Source organism: Pseudochaenichthys georgianus, chromosome 13 (assembly GCF_902827115.2).
Source record: "Pseudochaenichthys georgianus chromosome 13, fPseGeo1.2, whole genome shotgun sequence".
Taxonomy (NCBI): Eukaryota; Metazoa; Chordata; class Actinopteri; order Perciformes; family Channichthyidae; genus Pseudochaenichthys; species Pseudochaenichthys georgianus.
The window spans coordinates 6,331,105-6,355,254 of record NC_047515.1 but is presented as its reverse complement, the minus strand read 5'-3'; the positions used below and the strand labels follow the sequence as shown (position 1 = coordinate 6,355,254).

Sequence of the window (24,150 nt, the reverse complement as noted above, 5' to 3'; positions counted from 1 at the left end):
TTGCTATTTCAGGATTTATCCCTTGCACATGTATGTGCTCCTGTTGTGTTGGCAAGTGATATTCCAAACCAAATGATTTTTTTGAATATAAAACACTGAAATCAAATGATCTTTAGTGTGCAGTTTCTTCTATGCCAGAAACCTATCATGGGTTTATGCCAGGTAGACGATTACAAGGACTGTATCTCATCTTATAACAAGTAGGGGTCCATGTGCAATGTATAATAGCAGCTCTTCTCTTCTTCACTTCTCTTTCTCTATCATACTTGGTGGTTACTGGGAAATACTGTTTTCCATTGTCTTTTGTCTATTTGATGATTTGATCTTAGTGTTCAAGCTAAGTGTTTCAGGCAGCAGAATGCTGGAAAAGCCTTTTATACCAAACTAAGCCAAAATGTAAAGGCTTCCATAAAGTCTCCCACAAATGAAGAATATGCCCACTGTGGACAAAGCTTTTTAAAGTTTAGACAAATTATGAACCGTAACATGAATTCTATCAAACTGAGAACACCTGATTTACGACCGTCATTAAGGATTCTGCAAAGCCCGAGGTTTGTTCAGAGGCCATTTGGTGAGTAGATTATAGGCTAGAAGTTTGTTTTGTGAGGGGGTATGTGTTCTGACAATCGGACATGCTGACCTGATACAGTTATATACATGTTGTTCTCTGATAGTATTTTAAATATCAAATGCACTTTTTTTTAACCTAATGGTAACTAATGTAATACATTTCTTGCAGTGGTGTTTGTATTAGCAATCTATTTGGCATGTGTTTTTGTTTGCACGATTCAGTTCTCATCTCGAGGTCCTTTCGTTACAAGTTGAAATCACAGATTCCTATAATTGTCTGAACTCTAGTAGCGGCTGTCTTAACGGCTTTGAATTAATCTGCTATTGTTTATCTGTTTCCTATTTCTGTTTTTACTTCCTGTCTTTGGGTGTTTTCCCGTCTGCCATATTAGTTCCATCTGTTCACCATTAGCCCTGCAATCACGTGACCTTTGGTACACCTGCAATGTATCCCCTGATTAATTGTGGTTGTATTTAAGGCTGGTTTTCGGTTCTGTTCTGCCTTGTCTTGACCAAACCTTGTATATGTTCTAAGTTGCCTATGAGTTTGGATCCATCCTGCTCCACCCTGAAAAATTCACAGCCAGCATCATGTCTGGCTGTAGCCAGTGTTTCGTATTCATAAAGGGTTTTGGGTGGAGTATCACTCGAGCTGACTTTCTTTTAAATAATCCGTTTTAATATCCATTGTGGAAATTGATGTGAGATATTGTACCAAAGAAGTGTGATACATGTAAAAAGGCAGAAAGTCTTGTTGCAATTTCCAGACACTAAAAGAGGTCTGTTGAGTTTCCCTGGTAATTATCAAATAGTAGCAGTTAAGTGAATACTGTTCAAGCAATACCTGTGTTTGTGTTTTATAGTGATTTCTCTGTTTTGATCCTTTCATAAATGTGAGGACTAAAATGGCGAGAGACAAAGGGCTGTAAAAAATAAGTTTTATTGCAGTGGGGGAGGTCGAGGTATGCAGCACAGGGTGAGTGGGTGTGGGGAGAGGAAATTCTGTTTGAGATCTCTGGCAGGCCAGGTTTTAAGGAAATCTATGTATCTTGAATAAGTATATGTGTGAGTTTATACATTCCTGTGTGTTAATAGTTGAAGGAACAAAAGGTACATTTTTCCTCTCCAATATAGAGAGGTTTTTTATAGATTTCTGAAACAATGTTCCCTTTTTTTGTTAGAAATAGATGAGCACAATAGTTTTTTCTTTGACTTTTTACCTGTTTATCAAAAGAGTGTTTTAAGCTATTTGTGAAGAAGGAAGATGCAGAATTAAGGGTGATTTCTGTTTGGAGTGTAAAGATTATCCCTGATAATGTTTTCTGGGTTAAACCATCGATAAGTTTTACAAATGGGGAGGGACATTTTCCTTGAGTTTTAATGAGGTGCCTTCCCAACACCTATGGCTTTCAAAGCTGCCAGGCGCTGATTTCCCTGTGAGATAGCGTTTTGGTATCTCCCCAATGAAACGCCACCCCTTCTTTGTATTAGGGAAATGTTTTTCTGGTGGTTGGGTCTCTCTTCATGCGCTGACAAGACGATAGGATGTCCGCAGGGCGTGAATAAGGGCGGGAGTACTCCACACATTGCTTATATGACTCTTTGAATTGTATAAGTAATGTATTATATTATATCGTATTGCATTATTATTACTACTTTGTTTAATTAAAACGGATTATTGTTTAACTGGTATCCTGGTGTCTTCTAATTCCTTCCCTGTTATGATTTCAAGCAGGACTCGTCAAAACAACACGCGGTGAGGAGTTGGGTTGTAAACACCCCTACCTCGCAACACCATACAATGCTTTTTTTATGTGAAACTTTTACGGTGGCCCTGAAAACGTGTAACGTAACACATACAGCCTTTGGTTAGTGCCACAGTAAGATGAGGTTGTTTGGGATATTGTCTAATGTACATGTTCGGGCCACTGCCTGACCGACTGATTGTTAGAAAGTCAGGCTTTACACAACTTTAAATATATCAACACTAGAAGACAGATTCAGGATAGATTAAAATACATGATATAGAATGAATTAGACATCTCCGAAAGGCAAAAACACCAGACAAAAACCAAAGTGCATATATCGGCCACAGGTGTGAAAAAAGAAAAATGTATGGGACTTAAAAATGATGATCTATGATGTCAATCATTACATTCTGAATCTATGAATTCAATCAATATTTAAGGATTTTTTTTGGATCTGCAAACATTTATTTTTCACAACTTGTTATACCTTTTTTAATTGTATGTATTTTGCATTCAATTTGCAGATATTGTGCACACGTAAGGATGACAAGATCAATGTGGAGGAACACTTAAAAAATCTCTAATCAATAATAACTGTTAAATATTTCATATTTTTTATTAAATCCAGAAATGAATATATTGTTAACCTACTCTAGTTTCAATGACAAAACATAAACAATTGTTCACATTTATTCATAATAACACCTTTAGTTATTCAAATTTCCATAAAATCAATAAAGTTCCTTATGTGGCAAATGGCGGTGGTGGCGAAGTCCATAGGGACTTGGCTTGGCAACTGGAAGGTCACCAGTTCAAGTCCCGGAAAGACCAAGTGCTACCGAGGTGTCCCTGAGCAAGGTACCGTTCCCCACACTGCTCCCCGGGTGCCGTTCATAATGGCAGCCCACTGCTCCTAACACTACGATGGGTCAAATGCAGAGAAACCATTTAGTTACATAGTACCTGTACTATGTCATGAAAAAAAATGACCTTCATTAGGGATCATAAACTGTTGGTCTTTCTTATATGCAGGAATTAATTTTTTAGATGGTGGCATTTACAGATTAAAATATTTTGACTTAATTGTAATTCTTACAATCATAATCAATATAAAGACGAATACTCACCAACAACCTGTCACAGGAAAATAAGGCAGAGTGCTGTAGTACATTTCACACTTCCATTGGCTGAGCAAGACAGATCAGCGGCAGGGAAAAAAGGATAAGCCTCCATGCATCTTTCATCTAGGTTTTGTTTTATCTGTCACAAATGCATTTAAAACGGCTCTTAATGCAATCATTTCCATAAAAATACTCCCCAATACTTTCATAAATGTGTAAGCACATTTATGGTTGAAGAATGGGGGTTAAGTATTTTCAGATTGACAATAAGATAAAAGCATTTCTTAAACCAAGGATAAAAGAAGGCATAGATTATTGGATTTAAGGTTGAGTTGAAGTAACCCAACCAAACAAAAGCCTCGAAGAGAGCAGCAGGTGTGTTAAAGCCAGTGAAGGCATCGATTATTGTGTTAGTAAAAAACGGCATCCAACAAAAGATAAAGGCTCCAAGCACAATACCCAGAGTCTTTGCAGCCTTATGCTCAGACTGTTTAACCAACCCTCTGTCATTTGAACAATTGCCCATATCTCCAATCTTTCTGACATGCTCTTTTGCCACGATATATATTTTAGTGTACAGACAAACCATAACAGTGCAGGGAAAGAAAAAGGCAATTACACTGTCCAGGATTCCCCAAAGGGGGTTAAAGAGAAGGTTACAACTGCCGAGGCACTTTATCGATTCCATATACTCCTCTAACCCTACTACGTTAACCTTTGAGTAAATTTGTCCATAAGAGAAGACGGCAGCCAACGCCCAGCTTGCACATACCATAATCCACGCCACTGACATGGTGATATTCCTAGAGTAATGCAGAGGATTACATATGGCTTGTTGCCTGTCCACCGCAATACAAACGAGGTGGAATATAGAGAGAGATGAAAGAAACATATCAAAACTTGAGTGAAGCATACAGAAATCATCCCCATAAAACCAGCAGCCATGAATGGTCCGAATGGTGCTGAAGGGCATCACAGCGACACCCACAAGAAGGTCCGAAAGAGCAAGAGATAAAACAAGCACATTGGTGGGATTATGCAACTGCTTGAAATGAGCTATTGATACCATGACAATAAAGTTCCCTATAATGGTAACCAGCATACATGAAACAAACAACAAGTAAAGGGCGACTTTGGTCCCCGCATTGAACTGATCCGTAACACACGAGGCATTAGAGCCCGGAAAACAGAACTGCTCCTGAGAAAGGCCAAACGTCATGATGGAACCAAAGATGTGATGCAGAGCCTCAACAGAGACACACAGATCTGTGTTAGGGTTGATGGTTGTCTTAGCCATACAAAAAAAATGCATCGAGAACGCTTTCCAGTATGACGTTCTGGGCCATCCAATCAGAGAGGGTTTCATCAATGTATGGCAAACAGCCTATCACACAATATTTTGTGTTTTAGAAAGACTGACAAACAAACAGTTATGTCATTTTTAAACTGAGTAAAGAAAATGTTGTAAAGACATACGCTGCAGTTGACACATACTTGTGTTTAAAAGTGATGGGGTCATCAGAGGTCAGAAGATTTTAAATGGTCTTCAAAATATACACTTTTAGGAAGTGTAATTGGGGGATCAAAGTCAGGTTAGAGTAGATAAATACCAAAATGGGGCTTTAAAACTGATGAGTACATGTGTAATAATTATTTTGGGGTGCAAGCATTTAAACAAATATTTGACTATACTTTTGGACCAAATCAGCCTTCTCAAAAGGTGAAGGGGACATGTCCCCAGTGTAAATGACACAAAATTGAACTATTGCAGTCAAAATGTATTAGGTACAAAACCAAATGAATGAATACATGTTTTGAGCCATATTACTTGAGCTTTAGACCAAACAATTACGATGGGGGGCAATAGCGATAATACTATTACAGTAGCTCTTAAGTTTGAGTTTTTAAGCATTTTTTGCTACAATTGAAGCACGAAGCTTCCGGGAGTATACCATGAATAGTGGTTAAACAAGTGGTTTAACACGTACACTTTTGAAGGCTATATCTGTTATGTTCATTGAAAAAGTTGTTTTTCAAGTCATTTCTTGCATTTAAATAACTCTTTCGAAGTGTTCCAGTCAGGCTTTCGACCGCACCACAGCACTGAGACTGCTCTTGTTAAAGGTCCCATGACATGGCCATTTCTACTGATCATAATTCGATTGTTGAGGTCTACTAGAATAGATTTACATTATTCAATGTTCCAAAATCACATTGGTTTCTCATACAGCATCTCTGTATAATATGTGTATTCACTCTCTGTACTAAACGGCTTGTTGGAGCTCCTGACCCCCCCTCCCTATGAGCACACTGTGCTCTGATTGGTCAGCTCGCCCACTCCGTTCTGATGAGTCAACCACCGTTACAGCGGAACATAAGTGATTATGTGTTACAGTGGCGTTTGTTAGCAACCAGAAAATGACACCAGTAATGACAAACAGATGAGAATGCTGCGTGGGGTCTGGGTGCCGTGTTGTCGGGACGTTGTGGAGCTCGGTGCTCCGCCCTTTCAATCAATCAATGTTTATTTATACAGCCCAATATCACAAATGTTACATTTGTCTCAGTGGTCTTCACAGTGTGTACAGAATATCAGTATGACAATACGACACCCTCTGTCCTTAGACCCTCACATCGTACAAGGAAAAACTTCCGAAGAAAACCCACAGTTTAAAGGGAACATGGGAGAAACCTCAGGGAGAGCAACAGAGGAGGGATCCCTCTCCCAGGACAGACAGACGTGCAATATATGCCGTGTGTAAATTGAAAAGATAATACATTTGCAACATAGGTAGTCCAAATGTTTGGAAATGCATGTGTGTATAATAGGAAGATGAATCCACGGGGATATCCATCCAGGACCGATGATCCAGGACCACAGCCATGACTCGCGATCCAGGGCTCACGATCCAGGACACAGGACCGCAGGATCATCCATGACTCCGGATCCCGGCGTATATAGACACCAAAAAGAAAGACATTTGGGGAAGCTGGGTTAATCGGAACATGAGAGTACACAGGTATAGACAGAGAGGAGGAAGAAAGCCCTTTGAGGCTCGAGGAGCGGACAGTGTGAGCTGGATTAGTGGTGTCGTTTCCTGGTTGCTGCGTGGGGTCTGCGAGACAGCGAGACGCAGCAGAACTCAGCCTGAGCATTGATCATGTGTGTGTGCGGAGATCCGCAGAGCCGCGGCTGAGAAAAGATAAGGCTGAGTGAGTGACACACACAAACTTTGCGGCAACACACCGTTGCCAAGCAACACTTATTGTTTAGGTCCTTTGATAAGTAGGCAGTCATATCATTAACTAGAAATAGCTAGATCTGATAGATTTATTTGGATATAAACGGGAGTGAAGTATAACCGGACGCGAGAGAGGGATCAGAGATCAGATCAGCTGCTGCAGAGTGAGAGAGCAACGCCACACACTTATTCTGATAGCTCCACACTGGCCAGCTATGTACTGGCTAGCGGAGATATATCAGCTGCTGTGCGGGAAGCCTTGGCAGCTCCCACTACGCAGGGACATATTGTCCCAAGCGGGGGGGGGCGATCTTTCACCCACACCCAGAGCGCTTGGCTCTATGGGCCTGGCCCGTGAGCGGTACCATAATAGGGGGTGCTTTGTCATAATGACCAAGCCCCCTGTGTCCTGGGCTATCCCTAACAACGGCAAGCCTGTTACTAAGCAACGGCTCTCCCACTGTTTTGTGGAAGCAATTGCTGTGGGGCCCGTACAAGTCAGAGCTCGCAGGCACCCTCGGGTTCGCGAGTTTTCTCTTGACTCAGGGTCTGGCTGCATCCTGGGCTCTGTCCAGGATGCAGATGTACATCGAACGGAGTGTTATGAATGAGAACTATAGTTTACTTACGTAACTCCAGGCCTCAGAGTAACATGAAGTGAGATGTCTCACCAGACGGCCCTCCTTGCTATGGTGAAGCGAGAAGAGGTGCTTATATTGAATGACGCATGCGTCGTGGCGCAAGCTACTTATAGGGGGTGATTTCCCCTGACGTTGACGTCAAGATCACCAGCCAATCAGGATTGGCGTAATGAGATTGATGCTTCTCTTTGCTCCGCGATGAGGCGCATCCCATAGTGAGACATCTCACTTCATGTTACTCTGAGGAGGGTTACGTAAGTAACCTATAGTTTTTTGGTGGGGTTACGTAAGTAACCTATAGTTTTTTATTTAATCAGCCATGTAACCCATGTAACCCAAATTAAAATGCTGCTTTGTTACAGTTTTTAATGTAACTGTATGCATTGCAATACAAAATACAGTTTTACACCTCTCTTTGTGTGTCTTTATTATGACGTAACAACTAGTCGACTACTATTTTGAAAAAACTTCTCGACTAGTAAATATTGGTAGTTGTGAAACCCCTACGCTATGCGGGTACAGGGACATTATGGCCGGCGTACTAGGGTTAGGGAACCAACACACGCTCACTCCCTAAACGTCCAGGAGCGACGCTTGGTCAGGGTGACCGTGGCGTGCAGTTGGGACGCACTGAGGCTCCTTCAGCTTCATAAACAGAGGCAAAGAGCTTTCATCTGATTGCAATGTATTCCCATCGGCGGCGGTATTTGACGCTCATGGAAGCACCGCACCCGTTTATGTCGGCAGCTCTTAAAGGCAATGTGAGCGTCCATTCCCATTGGATAACAGAGAATTGTACACCCAGAAGTAAGTATTGTCGATTGATTTGACAGTGATATCTCCACTACTCATCAACTAAAAAACACCAGATTACCTTTGTTAATTAAACGACATTGACAGGTTTAAATTGTGTACAATGCTTTTGTGTTTTTCCCCTTCAATTCTGAGAAACAACTTGTTTTCTCTGAAATGTGGAGCGCCAAAGAGACTACACTACCCACAATCCCCAGCTATTGTTGTGACGACGCCTGTCCGCTTTGCGACAAACCCTGTGATTAATCTTCAAGCTCTGAGATTGGATGTTGGAGTGGCAGTGCGCCAAGTTACGCCGAGCGTCAAGCTCTTTAAAATGGAACGAAACTACGGCAGACTATTCAAAACTGGACTCCAACGCCCCCCCAGAACTACACATGCTAGCTATTGTGTTTCGCAACATGTTTTCTATGGCTCGTCTCTACTGGGAATTGTAGTTTTAAAAGACGTTTTCGTTTTTCCCAAAATTAGAAGTTGACAGTATTAAACTGTGTACAGCCCTGGAGGTTTAGGCGATAGGAAACAAATTGGTGTGTACACATTTAAATCATGTAATTACTAAATGGGTGAAAATCGCTTGTATCCATAATGGGCAGCATTAATATATACCCACATGACAGCTCATTGTTACTTTGTAATTATAAAACGGACAAGTCAAATCAAGCAATCCTTTTTACGCAGCGGTCCAGACACATCAAACGGCAAAACATATTCAGTGTGCAGTTCCTTTGGCATTAGGGCAGGGATATTTAGATACTTTCCAAGGTTTGACATAATGAATTGTGCTACTTTTAAAGCAAGCAACGATGTTTTCAAATTTGTAATCAAAGAGGTCTGCAAAACGCTATCGACCAATCAGATTGCTTGATTTGACTTGTCATTTTTAGAAATATATTTAAATGTCTTCCGTTACGAAACAAACTTACAAAGCATAAGATGGAAACATTTAAGATTAACTTCAGTCCGTTTCGCGTCGGGCCGAACCACGCCCCTTAGCTGTGATATAATGAGCATATACCACGGCCTGTCGTGAGCAGTGGCGACTCGTCATTAGGGGCACAGCCCCACCTAGTGTCAGCAGAAAGTATTAAAATAATGATTACAACAAAATGCAAAAAATTAATTAAAAAATATATAAAATATATTTTAAGATCATGTTTAATCATCTGATTCGTCTGTACATTGCTGTTTTAGTATGTGTTCTTCTAATTAGTGTCTACAGTGTGTGCCTATTGAGCTGTTTAGAGCCATGTGGGACAAAACCTGATCCTGCCCCTCCCTCTGACTGTCTAAGTGAACGGTGACTGCAAAAACTACACTGCGCATGCTCAGAGTATTGTCCTATTTAATGTGTGTGGCAAAAAATAATGACCATAGGGGCAAAGTGCTGCCATCCCCACCATACGTCATCTCACATAATTCAGAGCTGATTGGCTGTAAGTACGTGTGCCGTGAAAAGTGTGGTGTGTGAAGAGGAGGAGAGAGAGCTGCAGTGAGGCGTCCTAAAACCAGGAAGTAAGCTGCGCATGGCTTCCCTCCACAAAAAAGCAACGAGATTTCTCCATAGGATTTTAGAAAATAGCTCAAAATAAGATCTGTGGGAAACGTAGCTGTTAGATAAATGTACGTTTTGTTCAGCCGGATAATATCCACATGTCTACCCTACTTTTATCATTTTCGAATCAAAAATCTATTGATTAGATTAGATTTATGATAGACTTTTGAAACTACAAGAAGATAAGGAGGACTTTTACAAAAAAGTAATAGAGATTTTTGTCCAGAAGGATAGGCAAATGGACTTAATCTTCAAGTCAAGGTAAGACTGCAATTTTATTGAAAATGGGATCTTACTAAGAGAGAACAATTGAATATTTAAATGATAAAATTACATTTTTTTTGGGTATCCTTCTGTTGAACTGTCTGTTTAAAAGTAATTGAAGCATCAGACAAAAAAAGATTTTGAAAATAATATTATATTTTGATTTAATATATTTGTAAACCTGAAGAGTCAGTGCCAGTGCCTCACCAGCCATGAACCTCTCTGCAGAAGCTTATATACAGTATAGACATCTGAGTTTTTTGTGCCCCACCACTTTTGTACATATAGAAACGCCACTGGTCGTGAGCTATTGCTTAATTATACTCCACTACAATTCAGAGGTTAACCTGGTATGTTTACTCCACTACATTTATTTTAGTTACTTTGCAGATTCCGATTAATGATGTGAAATATAAACAACCCTTAAAGCAGACTTTAGTTACACCTGAGTAAAATGCAGGGAAAGGTGATTGTCAAGTACCAATAATCAGGAGAGATATTTGATTGTTGGTGCTTGAGAAGACTACACATTAATCTGCAGATCTCTATAAAGTCATCCCTTTAATGCATGAAATATGAAAACCTCAGTCAGGATATTTTTTACCAAGTGTTTTTATTGCTCTTGGGGCATGCAAAACAAGATTTGAACTGTAGTTTTTTTTAATCTAGTTTTTTCAAATAGATTTTTATATGTCCACTCAGGTGGACAGTATGCGTTCAGGGTTTGAACTGAAGAGATGTACATTTTGAAAAAATTATGAATTAAGATGTGCAAACTTAAAATTACATTATAATAACATACGTATGTTGATTTACAGCCCGAATAGATATTGCAGATGAAGTATTTTCAAGAATAACCAGGGCCAGGGGCTAATTTGAGGCCCCATGTACAGTTATTTGATGAGTGCTAGTGGAGCCTCGTAGCGGCGAAACCGTGCCGCACCACCCTAATTGTGCCACATAAGCACATAGGTGCACCTTAGATGAGGCCCCCCTCCGCAAGGTGTGGCCCCCTCCACAAGGTGAGGCCCCACACAGTCTGCATGATCTGCCTGTAGGGAGAGACGGCCCTGGGTACAGCAGCAGCAGTACCAGTACGAATTGTAGTTGAAATATAGCCAGTGATGCATGACGTCCACTGTAGTGGACAGGTGGTTAATCATGATTTCCTGCAAACATAAAATCAATACTTTGATCATTTATGAATTATATGATTCCTTAGTTGTTACTTGATGTCACCACATTTTTTATACCTGCAGGGGACGCTTTCCATAAAAGGATTGGCAAGATGGGTGACTTGGTCTATGTGGCTTTCTGCAGTCCATCTTGGTTTAGAGAAATGTATCATGCACTTACACTGACTTGGCACTGAGTAGCAGTGCATGGGATGATTCAATAGTAATGTAGTGGCTGATTGTGAAACTAGGCAAACAAAACAATGCATATACAAGAAAACACATTTTGAATAGCTGTCCACTGTAGTGACCTCTATGCATGAAAGGGATCATTACTCGTTATTCTCTACTGCTAGTTGATTAAAAACTGTACATAATTGCTATTTTGCACATCCTTTCAAGATTTCAAGATTTACAAAGGTTTATTGACATATCATATACGCAATGAATGAAAAACTTGGGTCACAGGTTCCTCAACAGTGCATTACAGGACATCTATCAATATGTGTGTATACCTCCAGTATTAAACTGTCAAATTCTGCACATTTCTTATACTATCTACATACATAAGAGTATAATTAATGTGTATAATATTGGTTAAAATAAGTGCTTCAACATAGTTAACATTGCAGGAAAGCAATATATTAGACGTTAAGTACTTTGTCAGGCTTAATATTTATGTGTAGATACCGCCAAAGCTTTTTTCTTATTTAAAAGAAGACATTAACCTATAAACGTATTCTTAAATGTGTTAATAAAGGTTAATTAGTTTATCTGTTTTGCACATCCTCATAATATCTTTGTACATCCAGCACTAAACTGTTTTATTGTAGAGATCACTTACAGTATCTTCTTGATTTGTTATATTCTATATTTCTATCATTGACCTTCTACTTTCCCCCTATGAAAGTATGTACTCTTAATATTTTCTTCATCAAATAACATTATTCAACAAAAAGTATTCAATAACGTGCTTTAACCACTAGGCGGTGCACACAAAGTACACACAGCATACTAATAATAACTTTTTATTATTAGTGTAGGACACTTATGTATGTATAACATCTGAAGATATGTGGTTTTATTCATGTTTTTACATAATTTTACAGGATATTTCTCATGTTTTACTTCTACACATTAATATCTGATTTGTGAAACATCACAGACAGAAAGGTATATCCGTCATTTAATGGTAAGCTATTGAAATTGTGATTCCATAGATGTGTCTCCCATCACCCAAATCCCCTGACTAATCGCTCAACTCAGTATTTACGTTCTTATATTCAAAGAAAATCAGTAATATCTTTAAAAATGTGCATTGCATATTGTTCCTGTAATGAGAGTTCCTGTATGTTACATTGAAGGGTGGAATTGACTACACATCTTCAGAAACATAATTTGCTTCAGATATAACTCATAGCAAATAAAGTATAAAAATATAAGTAATAAAAAGATAAAACACTGGCATATAAATAGATACATGTAGTTAGAATAAAAAAAGAATGGTTTTGAACAATAGATGAGACTAAAATCTACGCCCTTTACAGCCCCGCCCACTTTTGGGGAAACCAATGCTGTCATTTGAATGGCGATCAAGCCTGAAGCCACAGAGATCTTCTGTTACTGTCCTTTCTTCTTAGAGGAAGTACAGAAACACGTAACTCTGGATTTGTTGTAATGTTTGAGGTGCAATAAACGACACAGCAGCTTTTTGGCATGTTAAAACTATTATTTTCTGCCTCGCTCATGCGAGTAACAGCTGGCGAAATTACAGCCTCGTCTACTGATTTTAATTCAACCATATATCAAGCCCGATTCTCGATTTCAAATGTGTGCTCTAAAATGATATTTATAAATTACTTATCATCATTATAAGCAAGAGAATAAGGCAAAGATAGAAAATAAACGTATTTAAGATACGTTCATAAGAAACGTAACGTGGGGAAAATACAATTCTTGCTAAACGTAATTGAGAATGCAGTTTAGTTCTGTGGGAACGTAATTTTTAGGAGACAGGGGCCGTTTCTCAAACGCAAGTAAAACTGCTGCAGAGCAACTATTTCAAGTATACTACGTCATCGAGTGGCGCCGAAGGACTAACACACATTTTTAATTGCTCATTTTCTCAGAACACTAAACACAATTCACAAAACCAGACACCCAAAGTGCAAAACTCCTCTTTTTTCCTGCTAAATGAAGATCTGCCCTCAAAACTACATAAACACTTTCCAAATGCAAACTTTTGCACCAAATATAACACACTTCATTCATAATACTAGATGGTTTGACCACCCAACTACACACTGCTGAGCATAATCTAAAGCACTTACATCCGTTATGGGCTGTGCTCTGAGGTTTCTGCAGAGAAAGATTGCTTGAGTTTACAGAAATTCAGTAAATGAAGAAATACAAATGAGTTGTTGAAAAAAAATTACAATTTATTCAAAAATAACATTGTGCAACATGCATCTCAGCACATAGTTACTATGCTTCGGATCTCTCTAAGTGTGATGGCATTGTTTGCCAAAACCCAGTTTGTAACTGCTGCTTCCTGTGCCTCGTTGGAAACCCTTAGCCTTCCACCTCTTTGTTTCTCAGTCCTTCAGATAAACAACAAAGATATAGTGGTTGGTCAGTGTCTGTGTTGTACAGTTATAGTCTGCAACATGCCAACAATTCAATTACAGTAATGAAGTAAATACGTTTCACACAACAGATATAAGCACTGATATATCATGAATTATGCAGAGCTAAAAACTGGTAACTAACCTGTTTTCAAGTCTACGGGTGCGTTCACACCTGCCTTGTATAGTCCGGTTGAATCGAACCCTGGTGTGTTTAGCCGCTTGGTGCGGTTCATTTGGGTCGGTGTGAACGCAGTCCGAGACCTCTTAAGTGAACTAAACAACCAGATTCTGGTCCGCTAAAATAGGTGGTCTCGGAGCGCTTGCTTGCGAACTCTGGAGCGGTTCATTGCTGGTCTGAACGCAGTCCGCCCCAAAACCTAGGAAGCACAGTATTTACGTGTCACAAGAACGCGGATATCTTCAAAAATCTTTAGCGAAAGAGTCTTTCAAGACATCCGCGGTTGTTTAGTTAAAGAGTAAAGCAGAATTAAGTGTTGAACAGTGTTGTGTAAAGTAAAAATTCTCCGTCAGCTACATAAAAGTAAGAACACCTGTCCTTGGTGAAACGCCCCTCCTCTGCAGAACGTCTCTCATGGATAATGTGCAGCAGCGCGGTCATTATGGGGAAAAGAACACCGACAGGCTGATCAGGAGCCCGACGTGAAGCGGAGGGATCTAGATCCTGTCGGATTCCCCATAATGACCAAGTCGCTGCCTATATTATCCCGCTTATTACATGGCCACATTCTCAACAAAGTAACGACATGACTCCCAATATTAATTGAAATGCTTTTGTGGATTTAGAAAATGATTTTATTGATTTAAAAAATAGTTGTATGTATTGATTTAAATTGACATGCATCCGCTAAGAAAAATAGTCCGTTGTTACTGTTTGAGTAGCAACGGCAGGAACTGCTTCGATAGCGTTTTTGATTACAGATTTGAAAACATCGTTGCTTGCTTTAAAAGTAGCACCATTCATTATGTCAAACCTTGGAAAGTATCTAGATATCCCTGCCCTAATGCCAAAGTAACTGGCAACTGAATATGTGTCGCCGTCTGATGTCTATGTCTGGACCGCTGCGTAAAAAGGAGGGTTTCTGCCCGTTACTTCTCCGCTGTTTTCTTGTCGCTCTTGTCTTGTCAGTTTCAGCCAAACTGTATATAGTTAAATCGAACGGACTTCTTTGTACAGATGTGAGCGTCCTTAACAACGGTCAATAAATCCTTGACAGCGGTCTGTCTGTTCTGGATTAAAAACGTGTCACGTGTTTTGAATTGAACAATCAGAATCGAGTATTCAACAATGCCATGTAATAATGTTTTTTAACGGACGTTGTCTGATTATATAATCATATGCGCGGGCCGCTAGTGTCTGTTGATCTCCAGACTAAAAGCAGCATGAGAATAACCTGCCGAAAGTGCCGATGCTCCATGGCGGAGGCTCCGCTAGAAATTGCCGGGATTTGCGTTTTTACCCCCTTAATGTCTGACCAATGGTTGAACAGCATTTCCGAGCACATGACTTGTGTATAAAGTTTATAGTCCGTTTGAGTTTTGCCCGTGTGAACGCAAACAGAACCTTCTGAAAAATGAAACAATGTAACAAACTGTGGTCTGGTGCGCACCAGAGAGCGGACTATTAGGTGTGAATGCACCCTAAGTGTCCGGATTACAGAGGCAACAGTAAATCGGCTTAGATTAGGCTGAACCCTCTGTCCAGCCTCTCTCATCGTCAAACCATGGTTGATAACATTTCATTTAATTAGAGAGTACTCTTCCTCCTCCTCTCCTCTTCCTCTTGCTCTTGCTTCCATTTTGGCTTCCATTGTTGCTGTAAGAAAGTACTCACCTGTGGTCTTTTTATGGTGCTAACATCCTGATTGATGAGCCAACAATGATGCTATCAGGTGTTTGGTCAGGTGGAATGTGTTCCTTGATCATTGGTCCATGTGTGAGGCATATTGAATATCAGTGTTTTAAACCTGCTAACACGTGACTTTATGTCAGATTCCTGTGTCTTAGGTGGAGAAATGTGTGCAGTGGTTTGCACAAAGTGCCATGTTGATTTACAAATTGTGTGAAAAGCTGAAAACGTGTTTAGAGTTTTGGAGATTTGAGCCGATGTTTTGCTCTTTGAGTGTCAGTTAAAATAATTGTCCTTTATGTATAATTTTAGTGTGTTAGCAATCGAGAAAAACTGTAAATGCCCAGCATTCTGCACCACTCTATGACGTAGTATACTTGAAATAGTTGCTCTGCAGCATGTGTACTCGCGAATGAGAAACGGCCAGAGTTGGGTTGCGGTCGGATAGTTTAAAAATCAGCTCCTAAGTTCTAACCCTATCTCCTATTCCTTGACCTCTGAGTGAAACGTCACGGGGATAAGGGATAGTGGATAGGATCATTCAAAAGGAATTAGGAGAAGAGACTGCGGTACTTTAGAGAATCCGAATGCACTTTCACTATCCGACGTGTTTATGATGCGCCAGCAGACGTCATGAATGTGCGTCTGCTGCTGTGGGGAAACTATGGAAACTACAGTTTTCTATACAGCGGACTACAACATGGATGTTTAATAAGAACGACGGACTCATCTAGAGACTCTGCACCGTGCTCTGATGCTGTTGCTTTGCTTTATGAACGTGAAAAACAGAGAAACATATTCTTCATGACCAAAGTTGGAATTGAAATAAAAAATGAAACTGAAACTTATGCTCGTCACCCTCTCCCTCCGGTCCACATTAATACAAATGATCCCAATACGTATGATTGTATGAACTATAAAAATATCTTAAAATCAATACAAATGTATTTATTATAAACGTTAGTCCTTAACACCTATCACTGTGTACAACAAATTCGCACTGTCATTGGAGGCAGTCGCAATTTCTACAGGCTCGCACTACCTGTTAGCATCTGGCATCTGTTAGCATCTAGCTCTCCTATTTACAAACGTTTAGCCATCCCTGCTTATACAAGTAGTAGTTTTAGTTGTCTGCGATCTGCGGAGGCCTACTCCCACCTGTCGAGTACGGTGGGTGTTTTTCTTCCGGAGACGTCACGAAGAGACGGAGCGGCTCCACCTGTTGCTGCCTGCGATCTGCGACCTACGGAGGCCTGCTCGTCGCGAAGAGACGGAGCGGCTCCACCTGTTGCTGCCTGCGATCTGCAATCTGCGATCTGCGATATACGGAGGCCTGCTCCCACCTGTAGAATACGACTGTACTGGAGAGGTTTTTACCCCGGAGTCGTCGCGGAGAGACGGAGTGGATCCACGCTTCGGGCTTGGCCTGCTTCCACCGGGCGTGTGCTGCTGTGCGGAGGAGGATTTTACCACGGCTGGGGCCTGCTTTCCACCTGTCCTGGTTCTGCTGTTACAGAGGCCTGCTTTCACCCCGGGGATACCACGGAGGGACCGGAGCGCTTCCACGCTGCTGTTTTCGCCTGTCTTTTGCTGCTGTGCTGATTTTGCTCCAGGAACATCGCGGATACTGTGTGATGGTCTAGGAAAATGGCCCATATCGGGATTCTGCTGTACCGGTTAACTGTTTTGGACTATGAGAAGATCTCCAGTCATTCTGAGAAGTCTACTGGATTCAGGTATGTTCTGCCACCCGCAGTGGGCATCCCCTGCAAAGGTTCGGATGTGTTGCACAAACAATTACCGGTTGCCTTGTCACAGACAATCTGCTCGACAAAATATGTTTGTCTTTTTTGTTTTGCTGCGATGATGGTTCTTCAGGACTGCTTCTTAAGCTCAAATCACACTCTCGCAGACTTTTCCAGTGTTTCTAAAGTAGATGGCAACATATGTGTGTCGTTTAAGAGGAAAATATGCCTGTTTTTGTTGTTGTTATTACTGTCAGGAAATGTACAACCTAACCCTGGTCCGCCCTGTAGTAGTAGTCAGATCGCTACGCCTGCTGATTTTAAAGCTAGGTCTGGGTTGGGTTTCATCCACTTGAATGTGTGCAGTCTGTTAGGTAAACTAGATTTTGTCCGCATCTGGGCGAGCTCGACTGACGCTGACGTCATTGTTTTATCAGAAACATGGCTAAATAAATCTTTTTTGGTCTCTGACATTGCCTTAAATGGTTATAATGTGTATCGTTCCGACCGGCTTAATAAAGGTGTTGGCGTTGCCATTTATGTTAAGAATAAGTTCGGTGTAACCACATTAGATTCCAAATCTATCAGTAAACAATTCAAATGTTTTGCCTTAAATATAGAAGTGGCAAAGGGGCAACAGGTCATGGTGGTGGGCTGTTACAGACCCCCCTCAGCTGGCAAGGACTCCTTGTCTTCGCTAGCAAATATTTTATCGCAACTAGACTACAAGGAAATAGTGCTACTTGGAGATTTTCACTGGGACTGGTTAACTGCAGTGTCGGAGGATTTTAAAAACCTTTGTATCTCTTTGAATGTTACTCAGATTGTTCACAGTACTACTCGCACTAACATTAAGTCCCCTAATAAATCCTCCCTAATTGATCTCATTTTAACTAATGCTCCCTATAAATACTTATCTGTGGGAGTATTTGCGAATGATTTAAGTGATCACTGTGTTGTAGCCACAATTAGGGACACTAAGGTTCAAAAGGTTAAACCTCGTATTATTATTAAGAGAGACACAAAACATTTTGTGGAGCAGGGTTTTGTTCATGATCTGTTTGGGGAAAAATCGATTTGTGTGCTGATGTAGAAACTGCATGGTCTTATTTTTATCTTGGTTTTATGGAGATCATTGATAGACATGCACCCCTGCGTACATTGAAGGGTGAGACAAACGAGACAATCCTTTGTTTTCTGCTGAACTGTCCAGTCTCCTTCATGAGAGAAACAAGGCCTGGGCAAAGGCTAGGCAATCAGGCTCAGAGGTAGAATGGCTGCGTTTTAGGCAGCTAAGGAATAGCTTCACTTCAAATGTCAAAAGTGCGAAGTCGAGTACTATTTGTCAGTTACCACAGAAAACCTAAATAATCGTAGGACATTTTGGAGAGCCATAAAATCGATATCCACCGTTGAGATCCGTAATGAGCTACCTCCGTGCCTTACCACAGCATCTGGCTCTATATCGGACAGGGCTACTATGCTAAATTGCTTTAATGAGCATTTTGTGTCCTGCGGTTCTATGTTTGATTCTGTTTCTAACTCTGCTTCTGTGAACACCCCAATCCGTGACTCTGAACAATGTGGTCTGGAAAACCCTTGCAGTTTTACTCCTTTTACTGTCAATGTTGTTCATGAAGCTTTATCTAAGCTATATCCTAAGAAACCGGCTGGCCCGGACAACGTAGAACCTTTCTTTTAAAGATAGCTGCAGATTGTATTTCTCTTCCTCTTACTACTCTTTATAACCTCTCCCTCAGCACAAATGCAATTCCAAAATTGGAAGTCAGCTTATGTCTTGCAATTGCTAAAAGGAGGGGAGGCAACTATTTTAGGGGAGGCAACTATTTTAAATAACTATAGGCCAATCTCTAAATTGTCAGTTCTGGCGAAGGTGCTCGAACGCCTAGTGAGTGAACAGGTAAAGGAGTTTTTATGTAAAAATGATATCCTGTCTAAACATCAGTCAGGCTTCAGAAAGCAACATAGCACCATCACTGCGACAATGAAAGTGGTGAATGACATTACGAGTATTTTAGATAATAAGCAGAGTTGTGCAGCTCTATTTATTGACCTTTCCAAAGCGTTTGATACCGTCGATCATCGCATCTTAAAGCAGAGGCTACTCAGTATTGGCATATCCAGCCATGCAGTGGGTTGGTTTGTGAACTACCTCTCTGAAAGGTCCCAATGTGTTCACCTTGATGGGCTGTCTTCTGAGTGGTTAAACATTGCTAATGGTGTTCCTCAAGGTTCTGTTTTAGGTCAACTTTTATTCTCCATATATATCAACAGTTTAGGTGAAAATGTGAATGAAGCTACTTTACATTTGTATGCGGATGATACCGTGATGTATTGTGCAGGTCCCTCCATTAAGGAGGCTGGTGTTAAATTACAGGCTGTTTTTAACATTATTCAGACTCAGCTTGCTGAACTTAAGCTTCTTTTAAATGTTGATAAAACTAAGGTAATGCTATTTTCAAAAGCTAAAAAGACACCAGAGCCTGTTTTGGATATTGTTACCATGCAAGGACAAGTACTTGAAGTGGTTACCTGTTATAAATACCTAGGTATCTGGCTTGATGATTGTCTTACTTTTAAACTTCATGTCAATAACCTGCTTAAAAAGCTGAGGGTTAGACCAGGTTTCTTTTTCAGAAACAAGTCCTGTTTCTCGCTTGAGGCAAGGAAAAGGCTAGTCACTGTGACCTTTTTACCTGTGCTGGACTATGGTGATTTGTTGTATATGAATGCACCTGCCTTTTGCCTGAACAAGTTAGATGCCGCCTATCACAGCGCACTGAGATTTGTCACAAATTGTAAAGCACTTACTCATCACTGTACCCTGTATGCCAAGGCAGGTTTGCCATCACTTACTGTAAAGAGGCTCAGTCATTGGTACACGTTTATTTATAAAGCTTTGTTGGGTAAACTCCCGTATTATATCTGCTCTCTGATAACACAGAGAGTTGCAAGCAGCTATTGTCTGAGATCACATGATGTAGTATTGTTAGATGTGCCAAGAGCAAGGACTGTCTTAGGTAAGACAGCTTGTATGTGCACAGCTCCACTTGCTCGGAACAATCTTCAGCAATAATTGAAACTGAGCAATCTCATTCCTCTGCATGCATTTAAATACTATGGGCACTTGTAAATGTCTATAGCTATGTAAATGTATCCTGTAAATATAATGTATAATGTCCTTTATTGTTTTATGTTTCATGTGGAACCTATATGCTGCAGGTCTCCCTTGAAAAAGAGATCTATGATCTCAATGGGACCAATCTCGTTAAATAAAGGTTTGAAATGAAATGAAAAAATCACCATTCAAACATCTTTTAAAAGTTGAACAAACCCCACACAGCTCAGTGAAATGTTGACTTTATTTGATCATTTCAGTAAAACCTAACGTTCATATTTGTCTTTTTGATTATAATACTGATGAACGTTCAACACAAAGCATTTTGGCAACTTACCGCATACGTTTTAAAATGTTTAATAAGCACCCTAACTTTCATGATATAATTTCTCCGTCAAAATCGTTTGTTTCCGTGAACGGTCGACTGTTGTGTGACGCAAATGCTGCGGCTGCAAGGCATTGTGGAGCAGCATTTTCTCCTCTCCTTTCGGTTAGGGAGGTCCAGTGGTTCCTAAGCTAAAGGAGGTTATAAAGGAAGTTTGAAACCTATACCTATATATATATATATATATATAGTATATGCTTTAAGAGCTGTATGTGTGTGTTATGGAGTGTATATGTGTCTGTTGTAATTGCATGTGCCACCAGCAGAGGGAGCTGCTGGACTAACACGCAACATAATTGCCAGCAGTGTGTGTGTGTGTGTGTGTGTGTGTGTGTGTGTGTGTGTGTGTGTGTGTGTGTGTGTGTGTGTGTGTGTGTGTGTGTGTGTGTGTGTGTGTGTGTGTGTGTGTGTGCGTGCGTGCGTGTGTGTGTGTGAGTGAGTGTGAGTGAGTGAGTGTTTAGAAAGAGACAGATGATGTGGAAGGCAGAGTAGCTTATCTGACATCTAAATGTTGGGAAATGGTACATTCTAGCCTGTGAGCTCCCCGTTCAAGCGACTGACTATTCCTTCGCAGTGTAGCCTCGCATTTGATATGCGCTGAACTTGTCCTGGAATGGAAATTATCCGGCCATTTCCCTAGGAGGCCTTTGCAAAAATGTGCAGAAAAGGCATGGAAACTGCATATTTTTGAAAATGGCCAACTTTATGAGGGCTGGGCCAAATGGAAGGCAATTTGAAAGATGTCCGCAATCATAAGAGCAATGTGTATACAACGTGTCGTGAATATTGGAACAACCATATGCGAGTATAGCTTGGAGTAATTTGCGACATGTAAATCGTCAAAAGTTGTATATTCTCTGTTAGCTTACGACTGCCCCGATTGAGCTAGCAACTTTTTTACTCCCAATTTAGCATGGCTGTGGATATGGGATGAACTGGTCCTGGAGTGGAATTGTTCCTATCATCTCCCTAAGAGCAGTGTGCAAACATGTGCTCAAAATGCATGGAAAACGGCCATCTTTCAAAATTGCCATTTTTGTGGGGGGCGGGGCTAATGAAAAGCCGTTTCGTGAATATTGGGAAAACTATATGCGAGTAGTTTGGAGTTATTTGTGACATGTAAATCGTCAAAAATTGTACATTCTCTGTTAGCTCACGTCCGCCCCGATTGAGCTAGCATTTATTTAATTCGCAATTTAGCATGATATTGGATATGGGCTGAACTTGTCCCGGACTGGAATTTTTCCTATCTTTTCCCTAGGAGGTGCTTAAAATGCATGAATAACGCAGATTTTTCAAAATGGCCGACTTCATGGGGGGCGGGGATAATGGAAGCCATTTTGAAATATGTCCGCAATTCCATGAGGAAGGTTTGTGCCAAGTTTCGAGTAGTTCGGAGAAACTATATTTGACTACCGCACAATAGGGGATGTTACTGAGCCGTATTTTCTAAAACGTATGATTTCTTTGTACAGCCTGGAAAAAGTTGTGGGCTGTCACGTGTGTTCCGAGTTTAAAGGCCGTAACTCATTTTAACACAAAGTTATGTGTCCGTACGTGTTTTTAACCCTTCGATTTTGAGAAAAAACTGGATAGGACACGCCCACATTCAGCATTGGTTGTGACACTTTAAATCTCAGTTTATACTCATCCTGCCAGTATATCTATGACAAAATATATTTATTTCGCCCATCCGTTCTTGAGTGATACATTTGTTGTGTTTTTGGCGCCCTATTGTCCAAAATGAACATGCTTTTATGTGCTTATTCCCCAAGACAGATTTAACCTATCCTCCGAAATCTGTGATATTTGGATACATTTCGGATGACTTGTGAGCATTTATGTCTAGGCCACACCTTTTTGCTAATACGTTTCGATTGATGTCGGCCACATTTTTCCACACCTCATGCTCATTTTCTACGGTAATGTGTCCGACCCTCCAATGATGCTCTACACCAGCGTTTCTCAAAGTGTGGGGCGCTCCCCACTGGTGGGGCGCAGAGATGTGATAGGTGGGTCGCAAAAAAAAAAAAACATTATTTAAAAAAAAAGAAATTCCAATTTTTTTTTTTACATTTTTTTTCCACATTTATTTATTATTTATACACTGGTGGAATATCAAAACATCGGCCCGCCCGGGGTGCAAAACGTATCAATGAAAAGCGACCCTCTACCACACAAAACAACACCTGTAGATAACCCAATTTGTGTTCTTTGAAATTGAAAAGGATATTGCATTGTGTTTGTTACTTTCGTTGCAGTTGTATGTCTTAAGTGTAATTTGGCATGCTTTTATTTTGAAAGCAAGTTTACGCTGTTGACAGTTGTTGTTGCTATGGAAACAAGAAACGTTTCACAGCGGGCGGAACTTGTCATAAAGTCCGCGATAATAAAGCCCACCCATTTAGAGGGAAGATATGATTGGTCAATTGTACTGTCATTTGACATTACTCTCGTTCAGTTACTATAGCTGGCCGTCTGTGAATTCATAGCTGGACGTCCAATCAGCTCCTGTCTTCACAGACTCGCAGAGAGGAGCTTCTTTCATTTAACTCTTCACATTCAAACAGAAACTGAATAGGCAGATTCAAAGGATTTATTTCTTTGGAAATGTTATTTTAAATAGAATTTAATCAAGTTATTTTTGGTAAAACTATTGACAAATATTACTAAAAACATATTTAAAAAAAATATATAAAGAAAAATATAATTTGTTTTAATGTTTTTAAATATTATTTTGTAGAATATCTTAGGCCCTCAGAGACAGGCTTGCCACTGGTAAAAATCTCTCATACACACATGTGAAACGCTCTCACAGACACACACAACAGCGTTGCAGTCGGGAAGAAAAGCAATGTGGAGCGAGAGAGCGAGAGAGCAAGAGAGAGAGCACACCTTTATCTATTTAATAAAGTTGTACAAAATAAAGTAAGAAATCATTCCAATGTGTACTATAGGACAGTAAAACATTTAAAAGGGGAGTGATTAGTCAAATATGCATAAATAAAAAGAAAGAATGCTAACTAGGTAACATAAGATAAGAATAAACAAGTTTAAATGATTTGTTGTGATCATATTCTAAAGATGTTTGGATTATTGAAAAGTATACAGCTCCCTTTCATCTGAGTGTTGAGAGCTGTATCCATAAATTCATGTTGGGCTCAAAGCAGGGCTGCTCGATTATGGCAAAAATCATAATCTCGATTATTTGGGTCAATAATTGATATCACGATTATTAAAAACGATTAACCATTTACT

At 40.2% G+C, this 24,150-nt stretch overlaps 1 protein-coding gene across 1 annotated transcript; it reads right to left on the bottom strand.

Moving 5' to 3' along the window:
- Positions 1-3,644: 3,644 nt before the first annotated feature.
- On the bottom strand, positions 3,645-4,658 carry LOC117457549 (trace amine-associated receptor 13c-like). Its single transcript, XM_034097696.1, has one exon. It carries the CDS (start codon positions 4,656-4,658, stop codon positions 3,645-3,647), a length of 1,014 nt encoding a protein of 337 aa, XP_033953587.1.
- Positions 4,659-24,150: the final 19,492 nt, after the last annotated feature.

Coding starts and splice junctions, on each gene's coding strand:
- LOC117457549 (XM_034097696.1), bottom strand. CDS start 4,658: ATGACGTTTGGCCTTTCTCAGGAGCAGTTCTGTTTTCCGGGCTCTAAT.